Here is a 14,644-nt window from a genome sequence, read left to right on the forward strand (position 1 = left end):
ACAGAAACACTCCAAGCCAAGTCTCTCAGAATTACCGGCCCCCCATTCTCAGTCCTGAGTGGGATCCCATCTGCAACCATAGGCCCTTAAGGCACCATCAGCTAGTGTGTTCTTCATGGGTGACTTTCTCTCCCAACAAGCCAGGCGGAGCCCCAGGGTGAGACCCAGGAGAGCTGAGGACATCTTCCGGACAGGGACCTTCAGACAGTGACAGGCTGGCACTGTCCGGGGGCAGGCCGGCAGGGCAGATACCAGACTCTGGAATGAGGTCACCACACTCATTAGGGCGCAGCCTCAGCCTCCCCACACCTGCGACTCCTCGCCCCCAACATAGGGCTGGGCAGGGAGGTCTCTGTGACTCACAGTCCAACATTCCTTCTAGATTAATGTAACAAAGGGACACCCCAGAAATTCCACAAACGCCTGCTGACAAACGTCTGCTTGTTTTCCATTCAAATGGTATAGAACGTAGTAATGTGATTCCCGATATCAATCTCGGTGCCATCCGGGCGATGCCATCTCACGGCGCCCCACTTGTTACAGGGCAGGACTGAGTGTCACAGGGGTTGTTCTTGGATATAAGTTTCAAAGAAGCAATCACCAGTCTTCCTCCGGTGGTGCTGCTGACGGGTTCGAACCACCAACCTCTGCGTAAGAGCATGACGCCCCTGCACGAACGATAACTCTCCATTCAATCAGCTGAAAGGCGATGAAGGCACTTGCTACCCACCATGTGGTGATTCTCACCAAGCACTTTCTAGTTCAACCATTTTCTGACGATACTAAATCACAACAAAATTTTTGGTTGAAACAAACAGAAAAGCCCTGTTACCATCAAATCAATTCCGACTCACAGTAACCCTAGAGAATGGAGCCGCCTCGGGCCGATTCCCAGGCTGTCACGTTTAGGAAGCAGACTGTCACATCTTCCTCCCCGAGTGGCTGGTAGCTTGGAACTGAGGACCGTTCGGTTAGCAGCGAGCACTTAACCACTGCGCCACTAGGGCTCCGGAGGCAAACAAAGGAAGCACTGCATGAGCACCGCTCCTCCAGCGGTCTCTTCTCAGGACCCTGCGGTCGGGACAAGGCTCCACCCCCTGGCCCCCCCAGCCCTGCACCTGCCGCACTCGGCGTGTGCTGTGATCACGGCCGCTGCTCACGGTTCAGTGAACCTCTGGGTCTCGTCCTCAGCTTCCCTGTGTGTCACCTCTCCCTGCTCTGGACCTAACTGGAAGGGCGGACGTTTTCAGAATGATTCTAGTATATATTGTTTTATCTCCACAAAAGAAAAAAAACGAAGCAAGGAAAATATTGAAGATTTTATGTCATACAATCAGATTCACAAAAAGGGGGCGAAAAGAGGGGCGAATGAGGTCACTCGAAAACCACTGCAGACTTAACTGACATCTCTAACTCTGGAGAGAAAAGGGAACATGTCCATTTCCAGACTAAAAATATTTCTAACAACTCAAAAAATATATTAACTACTGCTTCAAAATTTTAAAAGATTGGGGGAGAAGGGATCTGGAATAAGCTGAATTTCCAGTTCTATAAATCCATGAATAAAATGCACAAGAGGCAACCCTGACAATTTTGAAAACAAGGGAGTTTCAAAATCAGACAATCACAACACGTCTTCATGAAATCCAGTGCTTCTCCAAACGTACACAATGTTTGGAAAACATCTCACAGTGAAGCCTCCGACAGTTGGAACTCAAGGGATCGCCGGGGTTTTCCAGGTCTCACAGGTTTTCCACCTTTGACAGGGGCAGTCCTCCCACTTCTCTGTGGCTTGTTTGGTGGAAAACGTTTGTGGGTTCCTTCTTGGGCAGGCTCCCGCCTGTTCTGGTTCCCTAGTGCCGCTCTGACAGGAATATACCACTAATGGGATGGCCTTAACAAACAGTTTATTCTCTTACAATGTGGAGGCTTTACGTCCAAGTTCAAAGTGCCGGGCTCTAGGGGCTGGGTGAAAGCCCCTCCACCTTGGGGTCCAGCTCTGCCGCCTGCTCCCTGCCCACTGGAGCTAGAGACATTTCTTCACTCAGACAGCTGCTGGCTGCTGAGGCTGAGAAGACTGACAAGTAAAAAGGCACAGTCCCAACACGGCAGGAAGTCCATTGTAAGTCCCAAGGTAAACAGAGCATGGTAGGCTCTGAGCAACGACGCGGCTCCATGCAGGGTCCAAGCGTGCCATTGGCTAAAGACCATTCCCAAGGCTTCTCCTTATATACAGGAAGCAGCCCACATCCCTAAAGCAGCTACTCAGCTACTCGTGGTAGAGCCCATCATGGAGTGATTGCCAGTCTCATCATGGGGAATAACTACCACCAGCTGCCCAGCCACTCAGCCAGGCCCAGCCAAGCTGACACAGACTCAGTCCCACACGGCCTACGCGGGTTCCGGCTTTCGCAGGTTTCACTGCAGGGTAACTCAGTCCCGGCTGGCCCGCGCTCTGCCCCCAGCCCTCAGGAAGGCAGCTGCCTCTCCTGCTGCCACCCCACCCCACCCCACCCACTCCCTTCCCTCCCCCACCTCCCACCAGCCCAGCCAACTGAACAAGGTTAAGCCGGCAACCCTAGGGCCCCTCACCCACAGGCTGGTCATTCCTCTCAAGAACTGGTCACTTAGAAACAGAAAACCACACAACGAGAAATGCCATCAAGCGGAACTGGCATCACTGGGACTCTGGGCACTGAGAAAACGCACATGACCTGAGGGCACAAGGCAGAGCCTGGCAGTCACGTGGGGTGCAGTTCCAGGGACACCTGCCACCGGGGGCCCAGAGCCCCTGGGGAACCACTCTCCTCGCCAGGCTTCTGGAGTCAGCCATACCCACTTCCCCTCATTCCTGGGGTTCCACAGGATTCGCTCTCCCCATAGTCAAGTCCTCAGACCAGAACGGGGCTTTGTTCCGAACCCCAAAATGAAGCCCGCACACAAAACACGCAAACACGTAACGTGCAAATCAGAGGCTACCTCCTGTTAGGACAAGTCGTTTCCGCCGTCAGAGCGCAAACACTCGTAAGTCCTAGCTAAACATCCACAAAGGAGCCAGGTGACAGCCAGAAACCCTCTCAGCGCCCCCAAAAACCCTCCCACAGGCAGGCAAGGTGAGGGATGAAACCGCTGTAAGCCTTTACAGCTGCAGTCTGTCAGCACCTGTCAACTGTACACCAGACAAATGGCCATCTCTGTATGCAAATCACACCCCAAATAAAACAAAACCAAAACTCAACTTAAAGGCCCCCTTGAGAAAAACCTGTAGCCGTTTTGTAAACCATGTATCTTTGCTTTCAACACACTGACCTGGGAAAAGCTGACACCCACGTGGAGCACGCAGTAGCCAGACCCAAGGTACCGACCAGACCTGTGCTTTTATTAAAGGATAGACGCGGCCGCCGCTACCCTTGGACGCTCCCAGTCAGGCAGTGGCTACCTCAGAGAGGGGTGGGGGTGGAAGCGGGGACCGCAAGGAGCCAGGGGATTCTGGGGGGCTGTGCATGGTCTCCTTCTTCTAGGGGCCAGCCACGCAGGCGTGTTCAGGTTGAAGTATTCTCATCAGGATGTGTGTTTATGGTGGAGAACTTTTCTGGACATTATTACACCTTCAACGTGACCAGGATGGGGAGGGCAGGGAAGAAACGCCCCACCCTGATCCAACCAAAATAAAGCAAACTCATGGCCATGCAGTCGATTCCAACTTATAGCGACCCCCACTGGGCCTGCCAGGGCTGTCAATCTTTACGGAAGCAGACCACCCCATCTTTCTTCTGCGGAGCAGCTGGTGGGTTCAAATCACTGACATTTTGGTCAACAGCCAAATGCCCTTACCACCACACCACGAGAGTTCCTGACACTATCTAACGGTGACTAGAAACAGATTTGCTATTGTTGTCCTGTTTTGTTTTACATCCAGTGAAACGCTTATCTTCAGCCAAACTCTTCACATAGATAGATAACAAAGAAAACCAAGATTTTGGCTAGCTCATCTGTAGCATTCTAATTACAATTTTAGCTAGCTCATTTGTAGCATTCTAATTGGGCATACAAATTTGATTGAAGGGAAGAAACTCTTCAACAAAATCATCTGAGTAAATGAGTAAACTCCAGCCTGGAACATTCAGGTCTTGGGCGACCTAAAGTGAATTCACCCATAACCCGGCACCCTTCCCAGCCAACAGGGGAGGCAGTGAGGGAGGACAGCGCAACCCACATGTCTTTGCTAGTTTAAAACGCAGAGGCAGAAGTGTTCAGTGAGAATCCCACTTCTGTGTCTTCAGAGGGAGAGCTCACGCAGCTCTGTCCATTTCCCTAAGGGCATTTTAAAAAACATCAATGTGCAGCTGTGATATTCAGAAGCCAGAAAAGGTTCATAAGCAGAAACACAGTAGGTGAAAGAGAAGCCGGGAAGCAAACCATGAAATAAACAGAAATTTACAGATCCACGACTTCAAACAAAAAACAAGCAGTGGAGGAGTAAACCGAAGAGTACTTACAGCCATAATTAATTCAAAGGGGTGTTTATACACCCGCACGGGGGACTGGTACTTCTGCACCATGGTTGTGACAGCGCAGGGATCCACTCACACCTGCAAAACAGTGAGTGAGTAAATGCCACGATGGGGGAAACACGAGCCGCTTTCGACACACCCACGGCAGAAAGGGGCCTCCGGAGCTCATCATTCTGTGCACCCAAAAATCACAGAAGAAAAGACTTCAATATGTAAGGGCCCATGCCAAAGCCAAGGCCATGGCCATCAAGTTGACTGGGACCCACAGCAAACCTGGAAGGGCAGAGGAGAGATGACCCATGGCAGACAGCCCATCTTTCCCCCACGGGGCAACAGGCAGATTCAAACCACAGACCTTTTGGCTGGCAGCCGAGCGCTTTAAACACTGTGCCACAGGGCTCCTTATGCAGGGCAGGAGGAGGTGACAAGACAAGGAGAAGGATGAAGCAAGACGCCAGCCCTGCCACTAGCAAACCGGGGGCCCCACCCCTGCACCTCTCCAGGACTGGGTGGGGTTGGAGGACCCCTGAGTTCTTTCTGGCTGTGAAATGCTATGGTTCAGTTGCTCCGGTCACAGAAGGAGTTCTTGAATCATCTTCTCTTCAACTAGAGAACAAATGAAAGCCCGCCGCTATCAGGTCCAGAGATACACAAAAAAGAAAAGTGGAAAAAAAAATAACTCCTGGATCTCCAATCAGTGAACCCTCCCCAAAGACTAATGAGAAAGCAGCTTGCGTGAAACCCCGTTTTTGCACTCCGTATACTACAATCTCAGAGAACTGTCTTGAAACCGCAGAAGTGCCAGCGTGCTAGCCGAAGCGGCTTGGCTGAAATCTGTGCTTCCAACAGCTGCGCTATCTGGAGACAACAGATGAAAGGCTGACGCCTAAGCCCCCTGTCAAAGACTCCTGCAAGGTCCATAATCACCCGTAGGTGAAGACCTCAGTCCACGCCTATGGGAACTTCTCCAAAAACACACTTGCACTTGGAGTCCTCAGCTACTTCCCTCTTTAAAAGGGAAGACGAGCCAAAGCCAATCATTAAGAATGGTACTTTATGCTGAAAGTGGCAAAAGGATATTCAAAAATACAAAACGGAATGTGCTGAAGGGGCCTAAAGACCAGCCGGACGATAAAAAAAGTTCACAGACATATTTTGTTTCAGAAAAGCCCTGCCCTATGTGTGTCACTCCATTTAAACAGGTCTGGAACTTTCTCTGATATGTTCCGTTCAGCATACCTGGCAGGAATGGGTGACCCTAGGCAACAGGGAGAAAAGTGCTAAGGACTAACTCTGGGTGAGCTCCAGCAAGTCACCTGACTTCTCCGGAACTCAAGTTTCATGTCTGTGAAAGGAGGTTTTAGGTGAGAAGATCTTAGAACAGGTCTAAAAGCACCAGAAGTTCTTTCCCAAACTCAACCCCAAGTCCAATCCTGCTGGTGGGGCTGGCTTGTCCTGGGGCGCTGGGACCAGGTTCTATTGAGTTTTGCACACCTTACAACACTGGTCCACAACAGTCTTTTAAAAACTGAGTTGGGAGAATTTTAGGAGGTTTCTCTGATAAGGTGAGAATGATTACCTGGTGTAATAAATGGGAGCAGCTGCGAAATAATGCTCGTTTAAGAAACAGCCCCATCCACTCGGGACTCCACGCCTGGCAGAACCCAAAGCGCCTACACTTCGCCCGTCAGGCGCCCCCTTCGGAAGCTCTGCTCCAAATCCACGTCCTACGGGGAACCCGGAGTTACGGCGGCCAAGTGGCCTCGTGGACCAGGGCTGCCACCGAGGCACGGCAATCGATGTTTTAAACCGGACCGGTGAGTCCGCCCCGAGCCGGATCCGGGCGCCAGGCAGCAGGACCCGTCAGAGGTACCGGCGCGGCTGCCCCGCGGGGCCCCCGGTCCCGGGCAGTCCCGAGGAGGTGCGCTACGGGCCGACTCCGGAGCCCAAACTCCGCTCCCGGCAGCGGGAAGCCCAGCGGGCGGCGGTGGAGGCCACCCGGGAAATCTGGGCAACGAGAGGGGGCGGCGGGCGCGAGCCCGCGGAGGGCACGACGGCTGCCGGCTCCGGGCAGGGGCTCGGGCAAGCTGCAGGGGCTGGGGCGCGACGGGGCCGGGAGTCCGCAAGGTCCCAGGAGCCGGCCTCGGCGGGCGGGGTCCGGGGGCGCGCTCGGACCCGCCGCGGCGACGCGCCTACCTCTTGTCAGAAAGGCCGGGGCGCGGGGCGGCGGGGGGCGCTCATGCCGGCGGCTCCGCGCTGCCGTCGCTGTTGCACTGCTCTGCGGCCGCGACTCCACCGCCGGTTCCGGGTAGGGGGCCGAGGGCGGGAGCGGGAGGGGCACGGCCAGGGCACGAGTGGTTGTTAAGGGTGACGACGAGGGCGGGGCCGAGGCGCCGGAAGGGGCGCGCGTGCGCGGACGCGGCTCCGACTGGTGGAGGCGGGAGCGGGCAACGGTTGCTAGAGAGGGGGCTGCTAGTGACGACCGGCTTTGGGCCCGAGCTGCGCAGGCGCTAGCTCCTGCCGGGGCTGGAGGAGGAGTCCGGGGAAGGTGTCGGCCCTGGCTCCTCCCACTTCCTGCGTGCCGGGGGCGAGGGGCGGGGCTCGCGAGTAGCTGGGCGGGGGAGGAGGGAGTCACTCGAGGGGCTGCGAGTGGGGCGGGGGCGGAATTCAGCTGAATTAGAACAGGGAACTGGGCGCGATGTCAAAATAACTGGGGACCTTCCTGGCCTGCTGCGGGCCCCGGCATGGCGGCCAGGCTGTCTTCTCTAAAGCCTTGCCCGGCCAACCTCAGAGGTCCCCTTGGACTTCCTCATTTTTTGTTGACTGCTCAGAAGCTGACTTCCCCCTGCGCTGCCCTGACTGCATTCTTGCAGAGGAAGGGCGATGAGGCAAACGCCAGGCATGGGAGAGGCTGGGTGGAATGCGGCAGCATGCCTGTTAGCACCTCCAGTTGTCCCTAGGCCCAGGCTGTGGGGTCAAGAAAAGATAGGGGTCCAGGGGCGGTCTTCAAAGAGAGGAGGGGTCCTCACCAGCTCTGGTTTTAAAATGTATGCGTGAGACACAGACATTTAGGGGGTCTTGAGGTCTTGAGAGGAGCTCATGACTCTAGAGGGACACCTCGCAGGTCCACCCACACAGCAAAGCTGTCTTTTTTAAACCAACATACAATTTCTCCGTCAATGTCACTGTTGTTCCGTTCAGATTAGTCACCCTGAGTGGCTGCCCATTTATTCCAGCCTTGCTGTCCTTACACAGGGCGGTTTGTGACATTTTTCAGGGCCAGCTGACCAACCACACAGGAAACCCATGCATGACTTGATCATACTTTTTTTTTTTTTCTCTCAAACCATCATTTTCCAGCCTGATCGCCCACATTAGTCACTAGAATGAGCTTTGTCTGGCTTTTGCCAGTTTGAGGAAATAACATCCCAAGGCTGAGAAGCCTCCTGATAAGTCCTCCCAGAGACCTCTCAGAGAAATGGTGCTTGCCAAAAAATTGGCCTGATCTGATAAGCCTCTAGGTGTAGCCACAAACTTACAGGAAGTACAGAGAACAGAGGAACAAGGTAAGTGACACCGCAGAAACCAGGGCCCAAAGTACAGACCGTGGGAAACGCTACAAGGCAGACATGTTCTTGCTCAATAAACTGCAAAAGAAAAAAGAGAAAGAAAGCCATTCTAGAGATTAAAAGCAATTGGGGAACTCATTGACCTGTCTACTATCATCCGTGAACTTTTTTCTGTGTCTTATATTTCAGTTTTTTAAAATACCACGAAAGCAAAGAGACTTGAGATACCAACCAGCTGCAATATATGAATTTTACTTCCATCTTGATTTGAACAAATAAACAATAAAAGAAATCTTTGTGAAACAGGGAATTTTAAACTCTCTGAACATGTAATGATATTATGAAATTACTGTCATTTTTTTAGGTGGAATAAAGGTATTGTGGTTAATGTTCTTTAAAGAATCCTTATCTTTTAGAGACACATGCTGAAACATTTATGGATAAAATGATGTATCTGGGATGAGCTTCAAAATAATCCTAATAAAAGAAAGGTGGAGTGAGAGGCTTAGATGAAGTAAGATTGGTTTTAAGTCAATAATTGTTCATTACACTATTGTGTTGATTTTTTAATATATTTGAAATGATCCATAATAAACAGGGATGGTTTGCCACCACGGAGGATGGCAAATCAAAAGGCAATTACAAAAAGATTGTCTAGAACGTTTCAAGCCATAGCAGTATCAGGTGCAGCTGTCCATGTTGCTACAGGAGCCAGTGACTGGAGCCATGAGGAAGGGTGGTCAGAGGTCAGCAGTTGCATGAGGACAAATGAAGTCACCAGTGGGTGCATCATACTGCTGTGTGTGTGTGTCCCCAAAGAGAAGAGGAGCAAGGGCAGAATCCTGGAAATCTCCAAATATTAAACGTGAAGATATGGACAAGAACCGTGAAGGATACCAACAGACAGACAGAGAAGTAGGTGGGAGGAGAACCAGGAGCAGCCGAGATGGCCTGCTCACCAGGAGAAAGTTCAGAGTCATGTGCTGTCATCAGAACCAAAGGCCAAGGACGCTGAGCACAATGAGAAACCAGAGAGGTCCCTGGCTTTGGTGCTAAGAGGCTCACTGGTGTCCTTACTGGACGTGAACTCGCCAGCATGCAGGGCACAGAAACCGACTGCAGTGGGCTGAGGGGAGGGTGGAAGGCAAGATGGGGGTGTCAGTCAGTCAGAGGAACACATTCTTCTCATAAAGACATAGACTTGTCCGTGTTCTTCAAGGTTTGCTCCAAGAGTTCACACTCTCCAAGTCCCTCCACCAAACCTGTAAATAAAATGAGATGACAAGCATAGAAAGGAGCCCAGCGTTCACCACGATGACGTTGGTGGTTACAGCCCATCCAGTGGCTCGGGTACAGCAGTGGTTAAAGCACTCAGCCGCTAACGGAAAAGACATGGCAATTTCCTTCCATAGAGATTACAGCCCAGAAAGGCCTATGGGCAGTTCTGCCTGACAAGCAGCGCAGCAGAGGGCAGGGCTGGTGGCCCGGCAGTGACATCGGTAAAGGCTAGGAACGTGGCCGCCCGGGTCTTCCACAGCAGCCTTCTCCCTCGTGCAGACCGACTCCCTGTGACGCTGTGTTAGGGTAAGGGTGCCCCTTAATGAGCGTGCATGGTGTGTTGGCCTCCTGTCTGTCATCACCTGTCACTTGCCGGCTGGAGTCCAGGACTGCCAAGCCCTGGGATCCGTAGCGAGGATGGCTCGGCCTTGGACAGCTCAGGTGAGTCCCGTCAGGAGCCTCAGTCTGCCGCTGTCACCCCTCTGACTGCTCACACGTCACCTCGAGGACAGGAAGCACGTTTCTCAGCACGCCCGGCAGGAGTGGGCTGCTTTCCTGGAGCACATCTCCACTGCTCTTAGAGGGACCTCAAGGAAGGCATGGGGTGTGGGTGACCCCAGGACGGTTGGGAGCCTGGATGACGGGAGAGTCACTGCAGGAAAGGTGACGGGAGACAGGGCACAGTCGAGGTACAGTTACCGACTCCTGAGCCCAGCCTCTTCACCACCGCAGCAAAAGCAGCAGGAGATGAGTCTAAACAAGCCCTTCGCACGTTACTGGGAGGCGAGTTCACTTAGTGATCAAGGTCTGTGTCTAGAGGAAGGAGCCCTGGTGGCGCAGTTGTTAAGCGCTCAGCTGCTAAGGGAAAGGTCAATGGTTCGGAACCATCAGCTGCTCTTTAGGAGAAAGATGTGACGGTCTAGTTGTATAAAGATGACAGCCTTGGAGACCCCATGGGGCAGCTCTACTCTGTCCTCTAGGGGCGCTGTGAGTCAGAATCCACTCCACAGCAATGGGGTTGGTGCCAAGAGACCCAATGGTACCCACTGCCATCCGGTTGATGCTGACTCATGGGGACGCCCTGTGCGTCAACGCAGAACTGTACTTCACAGGGTTTCCAGTGGCTGACTTTCTGGAAGTGGAGGCCAGGACTTTCTGCCAAGGTGCCCATGGATGGACTTGAACACCCAGCTTTTGGTCTGCAGCTGCGTGAACCGATTGTACCACCCAGGGACCCCGGGCTCGGTGGTCTGCACTCCTTATTCTCTGGTGGCCCTACACACCTGGAGTGCGTGCTTCTCACCTCGGTCAGTGTCACAGAGACATGACAGCCCACTCCCGGGACAGGTCAAGGCGTGGCAGATTCTCCTGCCGTGGCCAGCAGGCAGCTTCCAGCTTGGAAAAGTATGGCAAAATGCCAGCTCCTCTACAAGCAGCATCTCCTAATTGAATTCGGATGGAAATCCTGCGGCCTCTAGTAAACACCATTGCATCAGTACCGACCCGGGAAACGCAGGGCCAGAGAGCCGGCTCGGCAGAAGCCATTGGCCAGCCTTCCAGATTTCCACACGATTTCCTGCCCATGGGGAACAGCACAGCTTCCAAGGACTGGCGTCCCTGACTCAAAGCAGGAGCAGCACCCCTTCTGGGCCACACTTCACGCGGCTGCCGAATTTGCTTTCAAAACCACAAGGCGTCTCCAGCTCGCTCCCTGCTCGGCAACCACAAGGAGTCCAGAATTCAATTTCAGCTTCGAGGCCCGCCATTCAAGGTCCTCTATAAATCTTGGCCCTGACATCCCTTTGTCTGGATGATTTTCTTTTCATCACCACTTGGTTTGTTCATGGATTCTATCATCCTTTTGTTAATTCAACAAACATGCATTCAGCTCCTCACTGAGCAAGACACAGCCCTAAGCAGGGCGTGCAGAGCGACAGTTTGGAAGAACACGCTCTCCTTCCCGGTGCTCTGCTCACGCTAAACCTTAGACACGTGCGGTTCGAACACAGCCCATTTGGCAGACGGCAGCCACTGTTGTCTCTCTTTGAAGACTTTCTGAATCGCTTGCTTTTTCTTTTTCTGGTAGGGTAGCAGTTAAAGCATTGGGCTGCTAACCTAAAGGTCAGTGGTTCAAACCCACCAGCCAGCCACTCTGTGGCAGAAAGATGAGGCAGCAGCTTCTGTGAAGATTGACAGCCTTGGAAACCCTATGGGGCAGTTTGACTCTGTCCTCTAGGGGCGCTGTGAGTTGGAATTGACTTGATAGCAGTGGATTTGGTTTGGTGTGTGGTGGTGGAGTGCCTAAAGCACTTGACTGCTAACCAGAAGGCTGGCGGTTCAAACCCACCAGCCACTCCTCAGAAGGAAGGTTAGGCAATCTACTTCTGTAGTGATACCTCCTTGGAAACCCAAGGAGGGGTCGCTATGAGTCGGTCCGACTCCACAGCAGTGAGTCTGGTTTTTGGTTTACTGCTTCCTTTAGGACTGTTGCTGGGCCCCATGGAGCCACTCTCACCTCCCAGGGACCCCATGGGCCAGAGCAGAAATGTCCCACGGGGGTAATCTTTTACGAGAGTGGATTGCCTGGTCTTTCTCCCAGAGTTGCTGGATGGTTTCAAAATGCCAACCTTTCAGTTTGCACCCAAGCACTTAACTGTTGCGCCATCAGGGCTCCTCATTAGAGAACTTGTGGCTTAAATTAGGTGAGCTAGGAAAGAATCAAATCTGTCCTTCCCATCAGACTGTGACTGGCTTGGGTACTGAGACCACATCTCAGTCATTTTTCCTACTTTTCATTAAAAACAACTTTTGCCACTGAGCCAATTCCAACTCATGGCAAGCCTGCGTGTGCCAGAGCCCAGCTGCACTCCCCGGGCCTGCAGTTCCGGTGGCTGGTATTTCAGTGGACGGCCAGGCCTTTCTTCCGAGGGTTCTCTGGGTGACATCATCTCTGCCCTTCCAGTCAGCAGCTGAGCGCTCAACTCTCCGCGCCACCTGGGGGATCCCTCCACTTCACACCCACTGTGGGTTTTCCCAGGCTGTAAACCTTTACAGAAGCCAACAGCCACATCTTTCTCTCATGGAGTGGCTGGTGGCTTCGAACAGCCGACCTTCCAATTCGCAGCCAAACACTTCACCACTGTGCCCCTGGGCTCCTGTTCCTCCCTTTCACAGCGCCTGGCATTTACTGAAGCCCCACGATTGCTTGGGTTGAATTGAAATGCACAGCCTTCACCGAGGCATTTGTTCGGAATGCATTAGCCACTCCGCCTGAGCTGAAGCATCTTTGGGGGTGACTTTCTTGGCCCGGTGCCTTCAGCCAGCTGTTCCACATCTGCGTCCCGAGCAAGGACAGCACCGCCCCCGTGAACATCGTAAAGAGCAGCCCCATCTGACGAGATTCCAGCTGACATGGGGTGACTGAGGCCCTTAGCTTTCAGCTGAGAGACATAAAAATAGCCAACCCAATCATGCTGCTTCCTGCGGGTCTGTCTGTTTCACAGCCTAGTCCCTGCTTCCGCCTGTTGCGATGCAGCTGTGTGGCAGGCACTGTGGTGGGCCATGTCGGGACGGGGGTTACAAGTCCAGCAATCAGTGTGCACAGCCGCCGCCGGGTGGGCACACAGCCGGCCGTGGGGCTGGGGCTTGCCAGGTTTCCACTGGCCTCGTGCAAAGAGTGGAAGGCTAACACGCGTGAGCTCGACCACCATGTAACAAGGGGCGCTGAGTGGGGAGTCAGAGAAGAACACCAGCAATCTGATTGTTGTTGTTGTTATTTGCCATCGAGTCGGACCCAACTCACAGCGACCCCTCCTTGCGTTTCCGAGGCGGTATCTCTACGGAAGTTGATTGCCCAACCTTCTTTCCGAGGAGTGGCTGGTGGGTTTGAACCGCCAGCCTTCTGGTTAGCAGTCAAGTGCCTTAGGCACTATGCTACCAGAGCTCCTGAAATCTGATTAGCTCAGCCATTGTCCCGAGGCTAAACACGGGAAATGTGGCGGCTGGCTGGCAGGATCCTGGCCTTCGTGTGGGAGACCAGGGTTCAGTTCCCAGCCAGGGCCTCTCACGTGCCATCAGCACCCATCTGCCAGTGGAGCGGTGCGCTGCTATGATGCTAGGCAGGTGGCAGCAGCACTTCCTAAGAAGAACAAGGAAGAAAGGTCTGGCAATCTATTCCCACAAATCAGCAATGAAAATCTTGTGGCTCTCAACAGTCCAAGCTCCAACTGATGGCAGGCATGGCCCAGGGCCAGGGAGCAGTGTGCTCTGTTGTGTGTGGGGCACCGACTTCACAGCAACCACCACCAACGACAAACATGGAGAAGAACAGCCTCCTCCATGTCCGCTCGGTGGGCACACAGGAAGGGGCAGACAAGCGTCAGGGAGCCCGGAGCACCCCACGTCCCCCTCGCTGTGGGCGAGAGAGGGGCCGCCACACTCCACGCGTGCTCCTGGCCTCCGAGATCTCCCGTCATCCCAGATGGCTTTATTTGGGAGCCTGTTCTGCTCGGTTCCTTATGTGGGGTGTATCTTTCAGCCAGTTCTGTCTCCAGAATGTTCTGTGTACATGGTGCGACCTGGGGCTGCCAATCACCCCACTGCTCATGACACACTGGACTGAAAGTTGCAGGTCACATCCCCTCCCACCTCCGCGTGGCTGGTGGGCCCAATGGAGGCATCACAGTAGCCCATAGCACCTTTGAAGACTTCTCCTCCAAAGAAAACACATTTGTTTTTAATTGCATGTGCATGGTGTCCAAAAGCTGTCTCACAGGGTCGTTAGGCTCAGATGAGAAAACGGCTGTGAGCACTTTGTGAACGGTTCTGCTTTCTGTGAACGTTCTGTGTGCTACTGCCGACAGTCTGTCTTCCAGCGGGTCCTATTCACGGTGGCCCGTGTGTGTCAGGTGGAACCACGCTCCACAGGGTTTCAACGGCTGAGTTTTTGGAGGTAGGATGCCAGGCTCTCTTCTGAGGTGCCTCTGGGTGAATTCGAACCTCCCACCTCTTGGTTAGCAGCTGAGTGCATTCTCTGTCTGCGCTGTCCAGGGACTAACGTTACATACAGACGAAGATGGTAATTGTCCTGCCTGCCCCAGTGGCTGGTTCCCAGCATCCTCTATTTATTTCAATAAATCCTTCCCCATCTTCAATTTCCCCAAATAGAGAAACAGTGCCAAGAGTGTGTATCAAAAGACCAATCCTCAGGGTAGTATTATGAGCCACAAGGAGAAAGGAAGATTGGATAGGACAGGGGTGAGCTCTGGAAGCGTCCTGCTGAGA

The 14,644-nt window shown here is 53.3% G+C and overlaps 2 protein-coding genes across 2 annotated transcripts in view; both read right to left on the minus strand.

Moving 5' to 3' along the window:
• Positions 1-4,562, minus strand: part of SEC14L1 (SEC14 like lipid binding 1) — an 84,524-nt gene extending 79,962 nt beyond the window's left edge. Inside the window, exon 1 of the mRNA XM_007959845.1 lies at positions 4,500-4,562. Coding sequence (XP_007958036.1) covers positions 4,500-4,562 — 63 coding nt within the window. The remainder of the gene's footprint in view (positions 1-4,499) is intronic.
• A 2,462-nt stretch (positions 4,563-7,024) lies between these two features.
• The window catches only part of MGAT5B (alpha-1,6-mannosylglycoprotein 6-beta-N-acetylglucosaminyltransferase B), a 192,130-nt gene continuing 184,510 nt past the window's right edge, over positions 7,025-14,644 (minus strand). Inside the window, exon 23 of the mRNA XM_007959846.1 lies at positions 7,025-7,125. Coding sequence (XP_007958037.1) covers positions 7,025-7,125 — 101 coding nt within the window. The remainder of the gene's footprint in view (positions 7,126-14,644) is intronic.

This window comes from Orycteropus afer, unplaced genomic scaffold, assembly GCF_000298275.1.
Source record: "Orycteropus afer afer isolate SDZICR_OR568_19922 unplaced genomic scaffold, OryAfe1.0 scaffold00018, whole genome shotgun sequence".
NCBI lineage: Eukaryota > Metazoa > Chordata > Mammalia > Tubulidentata > Orycteropodidae > Orycteropus > Orycteropus afer.